Raw genomic sequence first — 24,459 nt, forward strand, 5'->3', positions numbered from 1 at the left:
TTCTAAACATATATGCACCCAACACTGGAGTACCCAGATTCGTAAAGCAAATATTGCTAGATCTAAAGAGAGAGCTAGACTTCAATGTGAGATTAGTGGAGTACTTCAACCCACTTTCAGCATTAGACAGATCATCCATACAGTAAATAACAAAGAAACATTGGATTGATTTATTATAAACCAATAGATTTTAATTTTGAGCAGTTTTAGTTTTACATAAAAATTGAGCAGAGAGTATAGAGGGTTCCCTCGTATCTCTTCACTGCTCCCCACCACCACCATTTTCCTGATTATTAACTTTAAAATAATGTCAATTTTTATTTTAGATTCAGGAGGTACATGTGCAGGTTTGTTACATGGGTGTATTACATGATGCTGAGGTTTGGGGTTCAACCGATCTTGTCACCCAGGTAGTGAGCATAGTGCCCAATAGTTAATTTTTCAATCTCTGCCCCATTCCCTCTCTCTAGTAGTCCCAGTGTCTATTGTTGCCATCTTTGTGTCCATGAGTACCCAATGAAACACTGGATTTAAAACGGACATTAGATCACATGAACCTAACAGACATTTGCAGAGCATTTATTCAATAACTTCAGATTACACATTCTTACTAGCACATGGAACATTCTCTAGAATAAATCATATATTAGGCCAGAAAATGAGTCTTAACAAAAAAATTTTTTGAGCTAAATTTTGTCTCTGTTGCCCAGGCTGGAGTGCAGTGGCACAATCATGGATCACTGGAACCTTGACCACCCAGGCTCAAGTGATCCTCCCACCTTAGCCTCCCAAGTAGCTGGGACCACAACCATGTACCACCACACCCAGCTAATTTTTTTTTTTTTTTTGTAATTTTTGTAAGTTTTGTAGAGCTAGGGGTCTCACTCTGTTGCCCAGGCTGGTCTCAAACACCTGAGACAAGCAATCCTCCTGCCTCAGCCTCCCAAATTGCCAGGAGTACAGGCATAAGCCACTGCACCTAGCCAACTTTTTTTTTCTTTGAGATGGGGTCTCCCTTTGTCTCCCAGGCTGGAGTGCAGTGGTGCAATCATGAATCACTGCAGCATTAACTTCCTGGGCTCAAGCAATCCTCCCACCTGAGCCTCCTGAGTAACTGGGGACTACAGGCACACACCACCACATCTGGCTGATTTTTGTATTTTTTGTAGAGACTGGGTTTTGCCATGTTACCCAGGCTGGTCTTGAACTCCTGACCTCAAGCAATCTGCCCACCTCAGCCTCCCAAAATGGTGGTATTACAGTCATGAGCCACCATACCCAGCCACAATTTTTTAAAAAATGGAATCATATCAAGTATCTTCTCAACCACAATGGAATAAAACTAGAAATCAATACCAAGAGGAATTTCGTAAACTATACAAATAGATAAAAATTAAACAGCATACTACTGAATGACTGTTGGGTCAATGAAGAAATTAAGAAGGAAATTTAAAAATGTCTTGATATTAATGAAGATGAAAATATAACATATCAAAAACTGTGGGATACAACAAAAGCAATACTAAGAGAGTAGTATATAGCAATAAATGCCTACATCAAAAAAGTAGAAAGATTTCAAATGAACAGTCTAATAATGTACCTGAAAGAACTACAAAAGCAAAACAAACCAAACCCAGAATTAGTAAAAGGAAAAAAATAAGAAAGAGTAGAACTAAACAAAATACAGACAAAAGCAATACAAAGGATCAATAAAACAAAAAGCAGTTTCTTCAAAAAGATAAACAAAACTAATACACTGCTAGCTAGACTAACCAAGAAAAGACCAAAATTAGAAATGAAAAAGGAGTCATTATAACTGATACCACAGAAATACAAAAGATCATTACAGACTATTACAACTATACCCTAACAAACTGTAAAACCTAGAGAAAATAGATAAATTCCTGCACACATGCAACCTACCAAAATTGCATCAGGAAGAAATGGAAAACCTGAACAGATCAGTAACGAACAGCAAGATTAAATCAGTAATGGAAAGTCTTCCAACAAAGAAACTGGACAGATTCACTGCCTCAAAACTGGACAGCTTCACTACCACATTCTACCAAACATACAAAGATGATCTAATAGCAATCCTCCTCAAGCCATTTCAAGAAATTGAAAAGGAGAGAATTCTCCCTAATTCATTCTATAAGGCCAACACAACAAAAAAACAAAACTACAGGCCAATATCCCTGATGAATATAGATGCAAAAATGCTCAACAAAATACTAGCAAACCAAACTCAATAGCACATCAGAAAGATAATATACCATGATCAAATGGAATTTATACCAGTGATGCCAACGTGGTTTAACATATGCAAATCAATAAACATGACACATCACATCAACAGAATGAAGGCTAAAAAACATATGATCATCTCAATAGATGCAGAAAAAAACATTTAAAAAAATTCAACATCCCTTCTTGACCAAAACTCTCAACAAACTAGGCCTAGAAGGAACATACCACAAAATAATCAACGCCATATATGACAAACCCACAACTACAAGAAAACTACAAAACACTGAGGAAAGAAATTGAAGGCAGCCAGGTGCACTGGTTCATGCCTGTAATCCCAGCACTTTAGGAGGCCGTGGGAGGATCACTTGACTCAAGGAGTTTGAGACCAGCCTAGGCAACATAGTGAGAACTCATCTCTAGGAAAATTTTAAATTTTTATAAAAAAATTTTAAAGAAAGAAATTGAAGAGGACACCAAACAAATGAAAAGACATCTCCTGCTCATGGATTGGAAGAATTAATACTGTTAAAATACTGCCCAAGGCAATCTACATATTCAATTCAACCCCTATCAAAATACCAATGTCATTTTCACAGAAAGAGAAGAAAAAAAAATACTAAAATTTTTATGGAACCACAAAACAGCCAGAATAACCAAAAAAATTTTAGGAAAAAAAGAACAAAGCTGGAAGCATCACACTACCTTACTTCAACATATATTACAAGGCTATAGTAGCCAAACAGCATGGTATTGGTATAGACCAATGGAACAGAATACAGAACCCAGAAATAAATCACATATTTACTGCCAACTGATTTTCAACAAAAGCGTCAAGAGCATACTCTGGGGAAAGGGCACCCTCTTCAATAAATGGATATCCATATGCAGAAGAGTGAAACCGAACCACTATCTATCTGTCACCACTGCAAAATCAACTCAAAATGGACTAAAGACTTAAACATAAGACCCAAAACTATAAAACTGCTAGAGAAAAACATAGGAAAAACACTTCAGGACATTGGCCTAGGGAAGATTTCATGGCTAAGACGTCAAAAGCACAGACACCTAAAATAAAAATAGACAAATAGGATTATAGTAAACTGAAAAGCTTCACAGCAAAGGAAGCAATCAACAGAATGAAGAGAAAACTTACAGAATAAGAGAAAATATTTGCAAACTATTCATCCAACAAGGGACTAATATCCAGAATATACACAAGGAACTCAAACACCTCAACAATTTTTAAAAATCACGTTGAAAAGTGGGCAAATGACACGAATAGACAATTCTCAAGAGAAGACATACAAATGGCCAACTGGTATATGAAAGAATTCTGAATATCACTAATCAACAGGGAAATGCAAATGAAAAACCACAATGAGATGTTATCTTACCCCAGTTAGAATGGCTGTTGCTACAGACAAAAAGAGATCCTGTGGAGATGAGGAGGTAGACAAAAGGCAACTCTTACACACTGTTGGTGGGAATGTAAATTAGTACAACGCTGTGGAAAACAGTGTAGAGATTTCTCAAAAAAACTAAAAATAGAACTACTATATGATTCAGCAATTCCACTGCTAGGTATCTATCCAAAGGAAAAGAAATCAGTATATCAAAGGGATGCTTGCACTTACCTGTTTATCAGAGCACTATTCACAAAAGCAAAGGTATGGAGTCAACCTAAGTGTACACCAACAGAAGAATGCATAAAGAAGATAATACATGTGTACATGATGGAATACTTTCAGCCATAAAAAAAGAATGAAATCCCAGCCTGGGCACCATTGTGAGACCTCATCTCTATAAAAAAATATATATATATTTAAAAATTACGAAAACATGGTGGCATGCACCTGTAGCTCCGACTACTCTGGAAGCTGAAGTAGAAGGATCACTTGAGCCTAGAAGGCGGAGGTTGCTGAGAGCCTTGATTGCACCACCGCACTGCAGCCTGGGCAACAGAGCTGGAGTCTTGTCTCAAAAAAAAAAAAAAAGAAAGAAAGAAATGAAATGAAATCACGTCATTTGCAGCAACATGGATGGAGCTGGAGGACATTATGTTAAGTGAAATAATCCAGGCACAGAAAGACAAATATGGCATGTTCTCACTCATACATGGGAGCTAAAAAAGTTGATCTCACACAGGTAGAGAGTTAAATGATGATGATCAAAGTCTGGGAAGAGTGAGTGGGTGTGAGCAGGGGATAAATAAATGTAGGTTATCAGGTACAAACATACAATTAGATTAAAAAATGTAAGTTATATTGTTCAACAGTGGAGTAAAGTGACTCTAATTAACAACAATATATCATATATTTTAAAATAGCAATCAGAGAGGACTTGAAATTGTTCCCAACACATAGAAATAATAAATACTTGCCCGGGCGCAGTGGCTCACACCTGTAATCCCAGCACTTTGGGAGGCCAAGGCAGGCAGATCACTTTAGTTCAGGAGTTCAAAACCAGCCTGGCCAACATGGGGAAACCCCATCTCTACAAAAAGTACAAAAATTAGCCAGGCATGGTGGTGGCGCACACCTGTAATCCCAGCTACTCGGGTGGCTGAGACACGAGAATCACTTGAACCTGGGAGACACCACTGCATCTTGTTGCCTGGGCGACACAGTGAGACTGCTTCAAAAAACAAAAATTAAAAAAAAGAAATGATAAATACTCAAAGTAATGAATACCTCAAATACCCTGATCTCATTATTACACATTCTATGATTGTAACAAAATATCATATGTACTTCATAAATATGTAAAAAACTGAGTCAATTTTTAAAACTGCAGTTATATTACTTTAATTAATACATAAATAAGTGAAAGCAGGGATAGAAGCTTTCATTGAAAACATAAACAATAACAATTCAGATGTTATTTATATGGTAGTGTATGTTTCTAAGTTATTGAAAACATTTTGATAAATAACATAAATCAGATACTCCTTCTAATAGCCATGCATTAAATCGGTTAACAATTTATTATGGTTTAAAAGCTTTAACCCAGCTCATGTCTGAATTTTATTTTCACAAATTCTGAATTAATATGATCCAGATCAATGAAGTTTTGCTTCTCTGTAGGCACTAGAGTACCCTGGCTCTGGACTCACTCTGTCTGGAGTCGATCACAGCCTCACACTTAGTAGCAATTTGGGCCAGTAACCTAGTCCCTTTCTTCCTGAGTTTCCTCATCTGAAAATAATGATAATACTTACCTTATAGGATTTTTGCAAAAATTAATTAAGAATTGGCACATAAAACACTTCACATATTGACTGGCACAAAATATGTACTTGGTATGTTACTTATTATTTTTTAGTATAATTGCTAGATAAAATATGGAGATTGACAGTCTATTCCCTTTTGAAAATGCGGACTTGCTAGTGTTTGCACATAGTATTTTTGTTTTTTATTCTTTTTTTGAGACAGAGGTTTGCTCTTTTTTGCCTGTGCTGGAGTGCAATGGTACCACCTCAGCTCACTTGCAATCTCTGTCTCCCGGGTTCAAGCAATTCTCCTGCCTCAGCCTCCTGAGTAGCTGGAATTACAGGCGCATGCCACCACACCAGGTTTATTTTGTATTTTTAGCAGAGGTGGAATTTTACCATGTTGGCCAGGATAGTCTTGATCTCCTGACCTGCAGTAATCCACCCGCCTCAGCCTCCCAAAATGCTGAGATTACAGGCATGAGCCACTGCACCAAGCCTGTACATTGTATTTTTATCTGAGGAAATAATATCTTTTTTTTTTTTTTTGAGACAGAGTCTTGCTCTGTTGCCAGGCTGGAGTGCAGCAGCACGATGTCTGCTCACTGCAACCTCCGCCTCCTGGCTTCAAGTGATTCTCCTGCCTCAGCCTCCCAAGTAGCTGGGACTACAGGAGAGCACCACCATGCCGGGCTAATTTTTGTATTTTTAGTAGAGACGGTGTTTCACCATGTTAGCCAGGATGGTCTCGATCTCCTGACCACCTGATCTGCCCGCCTCAGCCTCCCAAAGTGCTGGGATTACAGGCATGAGCCTCCGTGCCCAGCCCTAATATTTCACAAGTATTTCAAAAATACACACCAATCATCACAAGTAAATTGGTGGAAAGAAAATATGTATGTCTTGGACTATTTTCATAGAGTTACATCATCAGAGCAAAACTTTTAGCATTGAACAAAGTCAACTTTAATATATGACTTTATGTTAAAAGTCATAGTATATGACTTTTTCTATTTTTAAAATTCAATCTTTGTCTATGAAGCTTTTAAGCAAAAGAGCATAAAAAGTCTTTGATGTTTTATTTTAGAAACTGTAAGAATAAATGAAAAATGTTACTTAACCTTCAGCATGTTTTAATTTTAATAATAACATTCATTTTGCACAGTTTTCAAAGTAATTGCAAAATGCTTTCTTTCATGAGTTCCTCATGATAGCCTTGCAAGATATATAAAGCTCTTACAAATAATGTAGCATCAATTTAACAGTAACCAACCACACCCATTAAAGCTGTAAACAACCCCATTTGTTTCTTCCGCCAAAGAACTGAGAAAGAACTGCTGGCGGTTGGGGAGCTAAGAAGAGAAGGCTTGCAGCTACTCCTAACCACCTGTGCTGTTCAAATTCTAGCTAAACTACCATTACCTCCCCATTAATTTCCTCTGTTTAAAAAGTAATAGGGGCCAGGCGCAGTGGTTCATGCCTGTAATCCCAGAACTTTGGAAAGTCTAGATAGGAGGATAGCCTGAGTCCAGGAGTTCAAGACCAGCCTGGGCAACATGGAGAAACCCCACCTCTGCAAAAAATTCAAAAATTAGCTGGGCGTGGTGGCATGCACCTGTGGTCCCAGCTACTCAGGAGGCTGAGGTGGGAGGATCACCTGAGCCCAGGAGGTCAAGACTGCAGTAAGCCAAGATGACACCATCGCACTCCAACCTGGGCAGCAGAGAGAGACACTGTCAAAAAAAAAAAAAAAAAAAAGACGACTATGTGCATGCTTAGGGGTCACACACCCTACATAAGTAAGGTTTATGAAGACCAGGCATTGGAAGGAAGTCAAATCCAAGTCCTTAAAGGATACTCATTTTTTTTCTAAAAAATATATATTTTTAAGAAATAGATCTTAGACAAGGTAGCATGAGGGGTGAGAAAAACATAATAAAGGCACTGATATTACTGCCCCAGCATAAGGACATCAAATCAAAGACTTGGCCTCAAACACTGAGCATATCGTGGAAACATAATTATTCACTCTGGTGAGTGCTGATGAAAATTCCTCACTCTATAGGCACAGCTCTCCCCTTCTTCATATCTCTAAACTGAAGCAGGTTTGAATACCTAGCAAGTTCCTAACAGCCCTCCCATCTCATTTCTGCACGGTTTTAAACATTATTAAGAACCAGAGGAATTACGTGAATGAAAGTTCTCAACAAAATTCCTACATGTATTGTTTCTCTTCTTGCTCCTGGATTTACCTTCCTTGAATGATGATGGCACGTTTACAGCAACTCCCAGTGTTTACATTACAACTCCCAATGTTTACACTCCGTTTGTTTACATCAGGTCTCAATAATGAGGACAACTTTCTTATAGAGTGAACCTCAGCCCCCCATCACCATGATTCTCCCATCCCTACAAATGAGGAAAATGAGAAAAATGTTTAAATAACATAATGTTTAAAACCATTGGAGGGCTGTTAGGAACTTGCTAGGTATTCAAATCTGCTTCAGTTTAGAGATGTGAAGGGGAGAGCTGTGCCTGTAGAGTGAGGAATTTTCATCAGCGCTCACCAGAGTGAAAAATTATGTTTCCACAATAGGCTCAGTGCTTGAGGCCAAGTCTAGGAAAACTAGATCACTTTTTCTGTATCCTAAAAGGCTGAACACTGTCTCAAATGGTCTAGGTGGCCTGACCTGGACCTGGGCAAACTCTGGTCTACAGAATCCCTGGGGTGACCCAGGGCAGAAGTTACAATCTAATGAGACTCAGGCTGTATTTAGCCTTCAGACAGGTCTCCTTTCGGGTGGACAGTATTAGATATTTTAATTAATTGTCACTTTTTATAATTGGGAAATATTATATAAGAATTGGATTTAGGGGTTTTCTTAAAAATTAGACGATCCTTGGCCAGGAATAGCAGCTCATGCCTGTAACCCCAGCCCTTTGGGAGGCCAAGGCAGGAAGATCACTTTAGGCCAGGAGTTCAGTACCAGCCTGGCCAAATAGCAAGACCCCATCTCTACCAAAAAATATGTATATATATATTTTTTTTAACTGAGAAGATCCAGTGACCTGGGCCCACAATTCCACATGGCAGCACTGGGCCCAGGGATGATGCAGTCTTCGGATGAGGCTTTGAGTGTTCTCCTCCAGGTCCTGCAGCCTCATCCTGTGTAGCTCCTTTCTTTGTTTTATCAGCCTAGTACATATGGGGCATTTGAGTCAAGGACTCTATGTAGTAGATTTCTGAGTTTGAGCTAGAGACCACTGATCTTAGATCTAGGGACTCCTGATCTAAGTCTGAGTTAGGGACCCAAGATCTAGAGCATGAGTTCAAGATTTCTGCTCTGGAGTGTGAGCTAGAGACCTCTAATCCAGAGTTCTGTAGTTTGGGAACCAGGCCATGTTTTTGAAATATATTCAAATCCCTACCATGATCTTCCTGGAGATTTTTTAAACCAACAATGACTTATCTCTAAGGGCAGCTTCATTTGAAACTATCTTCTCAGAGCTGGACTATCAACAAATGGGCAAATCACTGATGTTTATTTGAGTGTTTACTTTGCACCAGGCCCTGGACTCACGTTTTACAATTATTTTCACAATAACTCTGTGAAGTTAATACTATTCTTTATTCCTGTTTCAGAAAGGAAAGGTAACTTGTTCTAGATCACATACTTAGTAAATGGCACAATCAGGATTCGAACCCAGGTGAATTGCTTCCAGACCTAATGCTCTTAAAGAGAATAGTGTACTGTCTCTCTTTCCACAGAAGAGGACCTTATTACAAAGCAACCAGTGGTTGTAGAGCACTTACTATGTGCCAGACACTCTCTAGGAACAAAGACTAATTTATTAGTCCTCCTAACAACCATATAAGGAGGATTCTGATTATTCTCATTTTGCAAATGAGGAAACTAAGGCACGTGGAAGGGAAATACCTTACTAGGTGTGGCAGAGCTAGGATTTGGATCCAGGAAGTCTGGTGCTAGAGTCTATGGCCTAAACCACTGCTCCATGAGTACCCTGGAGCTCTGTTAGTGAAATATATTAATAGTACGCCCAAGTTTTCATTCAGTGGGTCCTTTAATAAGTATTTTTAGGTACTGACCGTAATGTCATCTCTGTGCTGGGTGCTACAGTTTTATGAAAAGACATTGACCTCCAGATTGGAGAACATGCACACTTGAAACAGTTGAATATTAATGTAAAGCAGTGGGCCCAAAACAAATAAGGTGTGTTTTGTTTGTTTGTTTGTTTGAGATGGAGTCTTTCTCTGTTTCCAGGCTGGAGTGCAGTGGTGCGGTATCGGCTCACTTCAACCTCCACCTCCTAGGTTCAAGCAATTCTCCTGCCTCAGCCTCCCGAGTAGCTGGGACTACAGGCACACACCACCACGCCTGGCTAATTTTTGTATTTTTAGTGGAGACAGGGTTTCACCATGTTAGCCAGGATGGTCTGTATCTCTTGACCTCGTGATCTGCCTGCCTCGGCCTCCCAAAGTGCTGGGATTACAGGCATGAGCCACCAAGCCCAGCCCCATGATCTATACATAAGCTTATGTTCAAATATGTTTATTAGCACCGATGTACAATATTTGTTCTCCCTTTCTAACTTTTCTGGATTTCTCAGTTTGTAATTCCTCCTGAAACTTTTATGTGTGTGTGTATGTGTTTCTTGCATTAACATTTCTACTATGGTGAGACTCAAGACAATATCCTTACTTTATTGAGAGTGCAAGAAGATGTGGATTAGACCAGAAAAGCAGAACTTATTCCAATGTTGCAAAATTTTTCTGACATCACCAGAGATGAGGTATTTCTTGGGAACACATTCTGCACCTAAACAGGAGCCTCTTTAAGCATCAGTTTTATCCTATTATAGCTATCTTCTTGGTGATTATTTTAACATATTATATAACTCTGCTTTTAAGAACTGTGTTCTGAAACAACAGAATGAAAGGGGGATGATTTCATTATTGTTATCGGTTTAAATGAATGACATGTATAAAAGCCCTTTAGGTTGTGGCCCCAGACCAATGTTTGTATAGTTCCTTTTTTTTTAGACAAAGTCTTGCTCTGTGGCCCAGGTTGGGGTGCAATTGCCCCATCTTGGCTCACTGCAACCTCCGTCTCCCGGGTTCAGGCAATTCTCATATCTCAGCCTCCAGAGTAAGTGGGATTACAGAAGTGCACCACCACTCCAGGCTACTTTTATACTTTTAGTAGAGATGGGGTTTCACCATGCTGGCCAGGCTGGTCTCGAACTCCTGACCTCAAGTGATCCTCCCACCACGGTCTCCCAAAGTGCTGGGATTACAGGCATGAGTCACCATGCCCAGCCTATATTTGTGTAGTTATTTTATCCAGTTTTGTAATTCATTTTATTCCCTCTGGTGTCATCTGTCTCTTTTGCTATTATCATCGTGTCCTTGCTACTTCTAACCCAGTGGATCTCCAAGCCTCCACCAAAAGACTTGGCGCTGGACATGAGATGCTCTTAGATTGTATACACAGACACAGAATTAAACATTGGATCACTTAAACAGAAAAGTATGCCCTTTTCAACTTCATTTAAGCCTCCCCATCAGTTTGGAGTTAATATGTCTTTAACATCCCTCTAATGGCTAATTTTTCTCCTTTTTTTTTTTTTTTTTTTTTTAAGACAGAGGCTCACTATTGCCCAGGTTGGAGTGCAGTGGTGTGATCATGGTTTACTCAAGAAGTTGTAGCTTCAAACTCCTGGGCTTAAGCGATCCTCCCACCTCAGCCCCCACATAGCTGGGCCTTATAGGCACGTGCCACCATGGTCAGCTAATTTTTAAACTTTTTGTAGAGACAGAGTCTCATTATAGCCCAGTTTCATCTCAAACTCCTGGCCTCAAGTGATCTGCCCAGCTCAGCCTCCCAAAGTGATGGAAATTACAGACATGAGCCACCATGCCCAGCCTAATTTTCCTTGGCCAGCCCTGTGGCTCAGTCTTTGGCAAATAACGTTATCTAGCTAGAATGTAATACGTTTTCTTTTCATTGTATTTATTTGTATGACAGCTTTCTACTTAAGATAAATGATTCTGGTTTTATGGTTATATGAGTGATACAAATTCTTTTTGAAATAAATTTATTTTGCTTAAAATTAAAATTAAAAGAAAAATTTAAGGATATGACGAAAATTGTGAAAGTGTACTCAGACAACTGAAGTTTGGGAAACACCACCCCAATGCAGTGAGCAGCTGGTTGAGAGAGTTGTTAAGGGAAGGTGGCTCCATGCCTTTCTTATGGAAAAAGTGGATGGACTTTTTGAGAACTTTTTCTGTTAAATTGAGGTTATTTCTACTGTTCTGTTGCAAAAGTAATTGCTTTGCCATTGAAAGCAACAGCAAACACCATAATTATTTTTGCACCAACCTAATATATTTTTGAAGTTGCTGGCAGTCTGCTTTCTAGTAAAGTTGAACAAAAATCTCTTTCACCTCTATTGTTTTAGCCTTTTTTTTTTTTTTTTTTTTTTTTTTTTTTTACTAACCAGATAGATATTTTTTAATGAGAATGTCAGAGTCCCACTCCGCCCTGCCACATGCAGTTTGGGGTAGTATTCCCATGTGTAACTGAATCTTCCATTGCTTCGTCAGTGTTCTACCTGCCAGCCTCTTCTGTGTGACAGCCCTTCAGATACATCCAGATGGTGCCCTGTTCCTCACATATTATTTTGCACAGAGTTGAAGGACACCCGTCAGGGTCTCCAGACCCCTCATTATCCTGAGCACTTTCTTTTGAATGTACTCCAGCTTGTTATTGAATGTCTCTAATTTCACCCATAAATTGAACACAGTTTACTTATCCATTCGACAGATATTAATTGAACATCTGTCTGCTAGTCAATAGGTATAGAGATATGGCACTGAACAAAGCATGAATATCCTTGCCCTTGCAGAGCTTTCATCCTGGAAGGCAGATATAAATAACGTAATAAGGTAAATAGTATATTCTGGTTATTATTATTTGGATAGTGACTAATGCTAAAGCATGGAATATACTAATGAGATGGTCTGCTCAATACAGAATTTAGCGAGCCTCCTGTCTTTGGAGGTAGTCTTTTTCCAGATAGCCAAAGATCACATTAGATTAACTCTTGGCTTATCGTTAGTTTGCAGTCAGCTACAGACCACAGGATTTCCCCTTCTCCCTTAAGTGAAAATATATTAAATCAGAGTTCTGTCACTCCGTGTTTTGAACTTAGACTTTATCCCTGTTAGATATTTTTGTTTGGGGGAGCTTTGTACCACCAAACCAAGAGCTCTTCAAACCTTCATTCTCTTAGCCAATGTGTATACTACCACTTCTTTGCTATATAATTGACTCTAAGACACCGTTGATTATAAAACACACTATTATTTGATGTACCATTAAGAAAGAAAAATGCGCCAGTTAAACTATAACTATCAGTAATTTTAGTTTTTACCCATGGCAAAAGGTCTTTTAGACATTTTAAACATAAGTATTTCATTGTATGTCTCTCTTACATACATAAGAAAAGGAAATTAAATGAAATGAAGATATTTCTAAAAGTTCCTCACACTTAAGATCTGACTCTTGTGAATCACTTTTACAACTTAGAGCCCTCGTTTCCCCATTTTTCCACATAATCTTCCTATGAGCGGTCAAGAGAATTGGTAATGCCGCATTTCTTAAGCAAGTGCTAGGGTTTTCTTCCACGTAGCTGACACCCATTCTGCTAAGTTTGAGACTGGGGCTTTCCTCACATTGCCAGAGGTTACCAATGGAAAGTTTTCAAGCAGCCATCAGGACTCATATTCTTTTCTTAAGTGATCCTTGAACAGTTTGTTGACTGAAACCTCAAGTACTCTGGGTTGTCCAGCCATGCCACATGGAAAATCAACCAACTTTGCACAGGTAATGATAAGCACATAACAATCACCACCTGGCCTACAGTATTGAAAGATACCGGGAGGATTTCCAAGACTTGTTATTGGGTTCAATTTTATAATTTATAAAGACACATTCACAAAAATGAAATGCTCACCTCTACTCATATTTGTAATCAACCACAACCTATGGACTTTTGTGTTTCACTTTACTCATGTAAATATTATTTTTTAAATAAGCCTTAAAATTCCTTACATCGTCATTAATTTTTAGGTTTTCATTTTGCAAACTATGTTGCTGGATAATCAAGTAAAACTGCCGGGAAAGTATCAAAGTTCTTTATTTTTCTTGCATCATTTTTGAGAAAGAAAGCATATGCCTTTTTAACCAATAAAATAGATGCCATTGTACTTTTTAAAAATTGTTGGCTTAAACATAAGAAATAAACCTATAAAACTCCTAGAAAAAAACAGAAGAAAAGCTTCATGACCCTGCACTTGGCAATGATTTCTTCCTTTTTTTTGTTGTTGTTGTTGTTGTTTATGTTTTTGTTTTTGTTTTTTTGAGATGGAGTTTCACTCTTATCGCCCAGGCAGGAATGCAGTAACACGATAGCTCACTGCAACCTCCGCCTCCAGGGTTCAAGCAATCCTCCTGCCTCAGCCTCCCAAGTAGCTGAGATTACAGGCATCCGCCACCATGCCTGGTTAATTTTTGTATTTTAACATAGTGACCTAAGGAACATGCTAGACACAGAAAGGCATGAATACAATAGGTTCCTTACCTTAAGAAATTCTCTAACAACCAAGACACATAAACAAATAACTATAATACAATCTGATAAGGGCACTAGTAGAAGGACATGCAGCTCAGAGGAAGGAATAATTAACTCAGGCTGGGAGAACAGGGAAGGAAATGAAGGTCTGGTGGCATGAAACAGAGTGGCAGGTTCAGAAATTCCAAGTCCTTCCAGCATCCCAAAGCAAGACATGTAAGAGAAAGACTAATACGAGTGGAGGCTGAATCAAGAGGCAGAGGCCAGACTATGAAGATTCTTTTGTATCACGCTAAGGCATTTTCACTTCCTGCAGTAAATAATTTTCTTTAAATTTTTTAAGGATTAGTATATAGTTCTAAAAATAAGTTTAGGTTATGTTTCATTCCTTAGTCTTAAGAGTTGCTTCCATTTTGTTATAGTTTTTCAGTTCCTTTGTTTAGAAATCAGAGTTGATAGTCAAAATACTAAAGAGTAAAATCAAATGAATCACAGAATTGCCACACCAACAAGCAGAGCTGGGCTGTTTACAAGGAAGTCCAGCTGTTTCTTCAAAGTCCAGGATCATTCTCTTTGTTTTCATTCCTATTCATAATGATGAAGAAAATATATTGTAAGTAAAATATTAATTTAAATCCAAAAGAGGGTGAAAATTGGAGGAAGTGGACCCTTCCTGGTTTATATAACTTTTCTGTTGAGCGCTTATTTTAGTTTTCGAAGTTGGCATGAATACCCACTGATGGTGGATTTGTTTCATCTCATGGATACTAATGTAAGGGGAGGAGGGGATTTCCTCTGGCCCTTCCTCCTCATCTGCTTCTTAGCCTCCTTCCTGTGCTCAGGCAATCAGCAGCAGTTCTTTGTTCGACACCACTCACCACACTGACAGAGGTCAACAGCCCACTAGGCCCATATCTAGAATTAATTTCATATGTCTTGTTACTTAAGAGCTAATCAAAATGCAAGTCTATTTCTAGATATTACTTCTTGATTGTTTTTCATGAGAAATACTGTAACAAATAATGTTGTTATTTAAATTAATACTGCTGGAACATTAAGAACATTTTCCCAAATAGCACACTCTTTTCCTTTTACTATTCTAAAGTCTGTACAGATAGTGCTATTCTATAGTTTCTACAGATTTGCTCTCCTTCAAGGAATGGTTTCATTGCAAATCAATTTTTCATTCAAATTTCCACTACACTTAGAATTTTTATTTATTAAAGAGAACTACTGGATATTTTTACTTTTTCATTCACCTTTACTCAAGCATTTACAAGAGTGCCATGAGAAATTACATGTTTAGCTTCCCAGATAAACTTAAAACACAGTGCTTTGAAAGAGTAATTAGAAATAAGAAAGCATTTGACAAGTTCTGCTTAATAAATGCCATTTCTCCCATTTTAAATTATTAGATTATTATGAATTTTATTTTTAAGAGATTATGCATCTTGGCTGGGAGCGGTGGCTCACACCTATAATCCCAACACTTTGGGAAGCCAAGGCAGGAGGCTTGCTTGAGCTCAGGAGTTTGAGATGAGCCTGGGCAACATGGTAAAACCTCGCCTCTACAAAAAGTACAAAACTTAGCCAGGTGTGGTGGCACTCACCTACAGTCCCAGCTACGTGGAAGGATTGCGTGAGCCCAGGAGGTGGAGGCTACAGTGAGCCACGATCGTGTCACTACACTCCAGCCTAGGGGACAGAGTGAGACCCTCTCTCAAAAAAGAAAAGAAATTATGCATCTCATCTTGTTCAGTCATAAAAATGGCTGGCTCTTCAAATTATTGTATCTCCTATGTATGTCTTCAATATCTATTAATGGAAATATAGTCACTCAAATGAAATCCTAAAAAATGAAAGTGCCTTAATTGAAAAAACTCATTATATTTCTGCTTTAGACATAGTGGTGATATTATGTATCTACTAATTTTTAAAGTCACTTTTCCTTTTTTCTGAAATGACTTTAAAAATGTGGAAACCCATGTTAATGTAAGTTTATCTGAGATCAAGCCATTGGAGATGTTTGTTTGTTGTTTGTTTGTAGAGACAGCGTCCTGCTATGTTCCTGCTATGTTGCCCAGGCTGGTCTCAAACTCCTGGGCTCAAACAGTCTTCCTGCTTCAGCCTCCCAAAGCGCTGGGATTACAGGCATGTGCCACTGCACCTGACCAAGATCTTTTCCTATTCATTAGTATTATCACACATAGGTAGAAATAATGTATACTTCAATTTTAAGAATGTGCAAATTTCTCTTTGCTTTTGATATTCCAGCTTCATCAAACCCAGAAGTCATCAAGATAAATTCAATTCTAGATATAGTAACAAAAGTGGAAGACTATTATCTTAAAGGATATATTGTCGGGGCTATTCATCCTGTTATACAACCTGTGGGGCAGCGAAAACACCTACCTGCAAGTTACCTATACAGAGTGGTGCTATCGCGCTTGAAATTAAGGTAAGCATGCTGTTCAAAAAAAAGGCAGGTGTGGGTGACAGTTCTCCTTGTCTAAAAGAAAAACAAAAGTTTTGAATCAAGTGACAGAGAATAAAGGACACTAAAGGGGTTTTAGTTTAAAGCACATTTTCCAGCAGTGGAACCTGGATTGAAGCAAGGAAATTTTACACCTCCTTCCTTAAAACTCCTGATTGATTTTTGCTTCTCGCAGACAAATGTGTCCTAAGTGAGAATGTCAACGAACAAAGGGAAAGCAAAATAGATTCCAGAGGCACCTGGAAGCTCCTGTAGCCACTTCAGCAGATGCAGGAGTAGCAGTGAGCTACAGATACTAACACTAGGCTAAAGAGCTGAGCAGACCTACCAAGTCCACTTTCACTAAGCTTTCTGACTGTCCTACATTGTTTCATTAATAGTGGCAACATAAACTATCTCTACATTCTAAAACTTCTTTTTTTCAAGACAGAGTTTCGCTCTTGTTGCCCAAGCTGGAGTGCAATGGCACCATCTCAGCTCACTGCAACCTCTGCCTCCCGGGTTCAAGCGATTCTCCTGCCTCAGCCTCCCCAGTAGTTGAGATTACAGGCTTATGCCACCACAGCCAGCTAATTTTTTGTATTTTTAGTAGAGATAGGGTTTCACCATGTTGGCCAGGCTGGTCTCGAACTCCTGACCTCAGGTGATTCACCCACCTCGGCCTCCCAAAGTCCTGGGATTCCAGGCGTGAGCCACTGCACCCGGCCCATTCTAAAACTGTTAACAACAGAAAGGCCTACTATGACAAGTTCTCACAAATTGGACAGACCTCCCGTTAACCTTTCTCCAAAATTGAATTGAAAAGCTAACTATTGCAGTGTTTTTTATTTTAATAGCTACTTTTCCAAACAATACTGCAACCATTTTTGCCAGCCTAGATTGTGAATTTGATAGTTTTCATGGTCAAATACTGTTGTTCTTTCCAATGAAGAATAAAAATAACCAAATACCTTAGATTAACATATTTAATTTTTTTTTTACACAACCCTTCAACTAATATGTTACTTAATGACAGGGATGCATTCTAAGAAGTGTATCCTCAGGCTGTTTTGTCATTGTGTGAACCTCATAGAGTGCACTTACACAAACCTGGATGGTACAGCCTACCATGCACCTAGGCTAGATGGTCTAGCCTATTGCTCTGAGGCTACAAACCTATACAGTCTGTTACCGATTGAATACTGTAAGCAATGGTAACACAATAATAAGTATTTGTGTGGCTAAACATACCTAAAGATAGAAAAGGTACAGTAAAAATATGTTACTCTATAATCTTATGGGACCACCCCTGTATATGCAGTCCATTGTTGAGAGAAACAGCATTATGCAGTGCATGACTGTATATCCTAACCATCCTAAAGACCGGGGGAAAACTATGTTTTCTCTTTATAGTGATGGATCAACAACAATCACTTTATAAGCGGGCTAAGCAGAGAGGGAAAAAATGAAATTAGAGGAAAACTAAGAAAATAGGAAAATTTCAAGAAACAAGAAAGGGCCTTAAAAAATTCCAGGTGTAATTTTAAGGAACACTATCTCCCATAGAGTAATTGCCTACTTTAACATGTCTGGCAGGGTGTGTACAGGCTTCAGCTTTCACTAGAATAAGAAGTCTTATCAGACGTTTACTAGTTCAAGCATTACTAAGTAAACATGACATTTTTGCACAGTAGTAATGCTTATGTCCTAATTACAAATCTTATCAACCATGTGTGAATTATCTTTTCTGCTTTTAGGATTACTTCAGACAGACTTAGCAGTACCCTGGCAAGGCTAAGAATAAGCAAAGAAAAAAGATCAAAAAAGAAGAAAAAGGGAAAGGGGCAATATTTATTGGCATTTAAATGGAATTTTTACTTCTGCTTTTGTTCGATAAGATATAACAACAATCTAAAATTATTTCTTATAACTTTTATTAAAACTACAGACATGAAGCTTTTCTTTCTAAATTACAATTTAAATTAATAGCAGTTCAAAATAAGGAAATTTGAGTTAGTAGAAGTTATTGTGTTTTTCTGGTATTTTTTAATAAGAAGATAGCCATCAGGCTTAAAATAAAAAATTACTACCTTGACCCTGTTTGTGAGTTGCTCACTCATTTTCACTGAGCATATTAGCTGAAAAACAGCAATTGGCCTCCAACCATGAACATATTTCCTCTGTTACAGCCCAAAGAATTCGGCAGCACCCAGTGGACAAAGACGCCCAAGGCTTGTGATTGAGGAATGTCCCCTAACTTCTGAGGCACCAACAAATGACACAGCAAAAGAACTGATAGAAAAGGTACTAAACGTATGCACTTTTTCATGGGATATTGAGAAACATTTGGTATTTCATCTTCATCAATTTCCTTTTTTACCCTAAAAAGAATAAGGAAATGACAGGCAACTTTTATACCAGAATTTAAAACGTATCGAAGTACTTGTGCCAAATTGTAAAGAGTTTAAAACAGAAATACAGTCCAGTGAAACAAAATGGACAATCAGAACCAAATTTAACCAAATATAAGAAGTTTAATGACAAACTTGATGAAATAAAATAGAGGAACAACCATTATTTAATGAAGGCTGTTGGGAAAGTAGACAATTGTTCTGCAGAGAATAAATTCCACAGTTCAGATGAGATAAAGAGGTAATTTTTTAATATAAAAAAAAGAAAACAGGAAAAGTAAATATATTCAATGAATAGATTAAGGAGTTTGAGTATATAAATATAACTTAACTGTACTAGGAAAACTAAGCTTAAAAAAGAAGAATCAAAGAGAAATCAGCAACAGACGTGTCCTATGGAGCTTCATTTTCAAAATATACATTACAGGAAAGGAATACAAATCCATGAAAGTAATATGCACTCTTAAGTGGACAGAGACCATGGACAGCAAATGTAAAAGAAAGAAACATCAATAATTAGGAGACAGTTGGTAACAGGTTCAACCTAATAATGTTTAATGTAATAAAAACTGAGAACTAATACCTCACCAGTATTAAACTGGGAAATTCAATTAAAATCCAGTATTGCAAAGCTTTAAGACAAGTTAAGGCCAGGTGTGGTGGCTCACACCTGTAATCCCAACACTTTGGGAGGCCGAGGCAGGAGGATCACTTAAGGCCAGGAGTTCCAAGACCAGCCTAGGCAACATAGTAAGACCTCCAACTCTACAAAAACTGAAAAAAAAAAAAATCAGCTGGATGTGGTGGCATATGCCTATAGTACCATGTACTTAGGAGGGTAAAACAGGAGGATCACCTGAGCCCAGAAGTGAGCCTGCAGTGAGCTGTGATCAAGCCACTAAAATCCAGCCTGGGTGACTGAGCAAGACTCTATCTCTAATAATAATAATAATAATAACAACAACAACAAAGAAAAGCTAACATTCATAGTGCAACTGGCATTGTAACAAATTAATGCAGTATTCTTGAATATCTATTTAGTAAGAAGAATCATAAATCCTGTTTTGCCTTTTGTTGTTGTTGTTGTTAAAGAAAATAGGTTGGAGTATAGTGGCACAATCATAGCTCACTGCAGTCTCCAACTCTTGAATTCAAGCAGTTCTCCTGCCTTAGCCACCCTGGTAGCTGGGATTGTAGGCATGTGACACCACCCCCAACCAATTTTTTTATTTTGTAAAGACAGGAGTCTGTGTTGCCCAGGCTAGTCTTAAACTCCTGGGCTCAAGCAATCCTACTGCCGTGGCCTCCCAAAGTGCTGGGATTATAGGTGTGAGCCACCATGCCTGGCCATAAATCCCATTTTATTTTTTAATCCCCTCCTTAGGAACTGATTGTAAGAAAATAATTGAAAAGGGAAAAAAAAACATTTTTATACAAAGATATTTAATCAACAGTGAATAAGGGTCCAAATTCTCAATAACTGGAAGACTTTGAAAGAAACAATGATGGATTAATATAATAGAATATTTTATAGGCATTAAACATGGCAACTATATTGACTGTCAAGAGAGAAAAGTCTATACAATATAACTTAATTGAAATTTAAATGAAAAGTTAAATGCTGTATGTATATTGATTAAAACAAAAAAGTTGTACATTCATAAATACTCTAAATTGATGGGATTTTATGGTGAAAGGTGTTTCTTTTCCATTGCATTGACATATTTATAAGGTTTTACTTTTTATTTAAATACATACAGCTAAAATCTAAGGCATTTCCTTTCAGGTAAGAAACTGAAATGTGTTTACTTGTTTCTCTAGTTGTTTCCAAGCGTTAAATACCATGTATGTAATATCTGTGGTTTGGGGATAGCCAATTATAGTTGCTAATGATTATTTCCCATTTAGGTACAAAGTCACTATTCAATAGGGGTTTTTAGGAATAGTCTTTGAGACTAAATTTTATTAACAAACTACATATATTGTTTATTAGTACTATTCTGGGAAATTTTTTTTTCTAGTAATAAATCCATGCCAGCAAATTTCTTTTGAAAACAAAAATGTAGCTACTAATTTAGTCTTAATAGATCACCATCAGAGCCCTTGTTTTGCATGTGACTTCCTGGACACAGTTACAGATCTATTTAAACAGGAAAGTACTGTTATTTCAGCAATTCGAGTAACAGGGTTATTTCATTAAGAGAAAAGCTTCAGGAAACATAGCACGTGAAATATTTGAGCATTGCTCCCGGTAAGAACAAGAGCCTGAGATGAATTGCCAAATATTTTTGAGCAGCTGCCTTGTGTAAAGAGTTGGTTGTTGAACAGCTAACTTTTAAGTCAAGTTCTAACATTATACCAGTGTTCACTCTAATTTTAAAATTAGGTTTACAAGTATTTTTCTCAGAATTTTAAACTAAAAGTAACATTTTAAAAATATCAATCCTCCAACTTAAAAAATGGAAAAAAAAATACTATATTTGTTACCAGTCCTTTCCAGATAAAATTTCCTAGTAATAGAAAAAAGCTTTTTCTCTCAAAGCTTTTTTGATCTTTTCACTCAAATCAACTAATAAGACCTAGAGGAAGCGCTGGCGACAAATTCACCCATTTCTACCTGCAGAATGCCATATCTCTATCCCTCCCTCTTCTTCTCTCCCGGGACAATTGATATAAAGGAAAACTGGTGGTTGTTTTAAATTGTTATAATCTCAATATGTTAATTCATAGGAACAAATGATATTTCACCAGCCCTAGTCCCTTGTCCTAGCTCCACACACCCACACTCTCCCCCCTCTCAGAATTCTTCTGCCTCACAAGCTGGAGCTGAGTGAATTAAGTTGCCCCCACTGACTGGGCATTGCTCTCTCTGTTCTGCCCCAGTTCTTCCTGGCTTTTCTCATTCCATTTCATTCTGACTCTAAATGTTTGCATTTGCAACCTCCATCATAATTCTTTCTTCTCCTCCCAGGTAACATTTACAACATTTAATTTAAATATTTAAAACAGTAGCCATATAAAAAACATTGCTATTTCTTCATTTAACTAATTTAACAAGTACTTATAGAGCACCTATGAATACAAAACACTGCAATACAAAGAAGAATAAGACATAGTCCCCTATGTCAGCCTTCAAAGGAGCTGCCAGTTGAACACATGAAAAAGACAAATAGAACAAAGAAATGAAGTAAAAGCAGAGAGGAACATGCCTTAGGTTTTTGGCTGTTACATTCAAACAAAAGCTAAATCCTACACATATGTCAATGGGAAAAGTGCTAAATGTAAAAATAAGCATTCTTAAGTTCTCGACATTATTTCACTGGTATTATATTATATGCTTCAGAATCCTATTCTTTAACTGGTAGGATTGAATCTAATCCTATGTATTTGGCCCAGATGGGAGACAATAGCATAAAGACGTAAGCCGATCAGAAAGCTTTGTAAGAGTAGTGGTATGAATTGGGCTTATGCTTTATACCTACACATTTGTCAAGCATCAGTCTTTTAACACTTTTCTTTGTTACCATCAAATAAACAAAACCAAAACCTCTTCCAAGAAATCCCTAAAAATAACATTACCAAATACATCTTCATTAACAAAGAAAAGCTTTATTAATTTAAAAGCAAAATACATATAGTTCTATATACATGTAGTTTATAGTTAACTAATTTAACAAGTACTTATAGAGCACCTATGAGTACAAAACACTGCAATACAAAGAAGAATAAGACATAGTCCTCTATGTCAGCCTTCAAAGGAGCTGCCAGTTGAACACATGAAGAAGACAAATAGAACAAAGACTCTTTTAATTAATTTAATTAAATTTAAAAGCAAAATACATATAGTTTTGCTTTTAAACTAATAAAGCTCTTCTTTGTTAATGAAGATGTATTTGGTAATGTTATTTTTAGGGATTTCCTGGAATAGGTTTTAATTTTCTCCAACTGGAGACATCATTGTTAAATGGTCTGCAAAAATCATGCTACAGAATTATTAGTTCTTCCAAAACAGTGGCCCTTCAGAGAAAAATAATTCCTGTTTTCATAATTTGTAAAGTATGTTTGGTTCTGTTTGAAGGTCATGATGATCATGTGGCATGGCCCTGGGAGCAGTGCTATTTTACAGGTGATTCATTAGTTTATGAATGAGTGTTTTGTTACTGGTCAGGTTACTCCATCTTCTAGTGGATTTTCTCAATAAGCCTAAAGGTTAATTGATAAAGTAATCAATGAAAATAGAGTTTATATTTTATTCTGCCATCTCTTTTTAAATATCAGATTAATGTCGCTGCTAAAAGAGGAATGAAATTTGTTGGATTCATATCACAGCATTATTCTCCATCTAAATTCTGCAATGGAACCAACCATGATGGAGATATAGAATCGATGCTACATGTGAGACACGGTTCAGATGAAAACTGCAGAAGTTGGAATGAAGGGACATTAAGTGGGCAATCATCTGAAAGTGGAATTGAGGAAGAACTTCATCATGAAAGTGGACACTATCAAATGGAACAAAATGGCAGCCCTAGTTCCTCTAAATCAAGAAAGGAAGAAGGTAATAGACAAGATTAGTAGAAAGAGAATATACTACAGTTTAGGTTAAGCAAAATAAGTTTTTGAGGTCTTCTTTTAGAAATATGAGGCAAAGTAAATTGATAAAGATTATAATGACTAAATGAACTAATACAAACTTGTCATGATTTTTAAAAATTATTACAGCCAGCAATAAGGCATGGCAGTTTTTTAGACAGTTGTTTCTGGCAGCACATACAGTGCCATCCACATAATGAAACTTTGTGTTGAAGATTGGTTTCTATTTAGTCATCCAAAACTCCCTTGTAAATTGGAGGCCGTACATGTGTACCAAATAAGTGAGTCTATTAAGTCTAAAAAGCTGTTCTGATTTATGTTCGTACTAATAAACAGCGTGTGAGAATTTTCATTTTGGCCTTTCCCATTTCATGGATGCTTTTCACCTTTGAAATTAATTGGCTTTCTTTGATCATCAATTAGAATGTGAAACTGGCACATCATGATGAAACAATTAATATAACAATAGTGCCTGCATCCTAAAATAACTTTGAACAACAGTTGTATTCTTCTGTGCCAGCTAGCAAGTCTTCCCAAGAAATTGAGTATTTTATTCATGCATTTGGGACTGTTCAAATTTTTCTGATACCTTTGTGGACATGCTTTAAAAAAGCACTATCAAAGAAAAGCAAAGGCTACATATACCTTAGCATTAACAACATGGGCTCTGGAATCAGATACCTCAATGTCTTTATAAAAAGGGGTAATAAAACTAGCCGGGCGAGGTGGCGGGCGCCTGTAGTCCCAGCTACTCCGGAGGCTGAGGCAGGAGCCTGGACCCGGGAGGCGGAGCTTGCAGTGAGCTGAGATCCGGCCACTGCACTCCAGCCCGGGCAACAGAGCAAGACTCCGTCTCAAAAAAAAAAAAA

General features: G+C 37.5%; 1 protein-coding gene across 1 annotated transcript in view; it reads left to right on the forward strand.

The window, feature by feature from the left end:
- The window catches only part of RFTN2 (raftlin family member 2), a 98,038-nt gene that overhangs the window by 10,481 nt on the left and 63,098 nt on the right, over nucleotides 1-24,459 (forward strand). Inside the window, exons 2-4 of the mRNA XM_011949979.1 lie at nucleotides 16,388-16,571; nucleotides 18,776-18,890; nucleotides 23,276-23,555. Of these exons, the coding sequence (XP_011805369.1) occupies nucleotides 16,388-16,571; nucleotides 18,776-18,890; nucleotides 23,276-23,555 (579 nt within the window). The remainder of the gene's footprint in view (nucleotides 1-16,387; nucleotides 16,572-18,775; nucleotides 18,891-23,275; nucleotides 23,556-24,459) is intronic.

Source organism: Colobus angolensis, unplaced genomic scaffold, assembly GCF_000951035.1.
Source record: "Colobus angolensis palliatus isolate OR3802 unplaced genomic scaffold, Cang.pa_1.0 Scaffold30, whole genome shotgun sequence".
NCBI classification, from domain to species: domain Eukaryota; kingdom Metazoa; phylum Chordata; class Mammalia; order Primates; family Cercopithecidae; genus Colobus; species Colobus angolensis.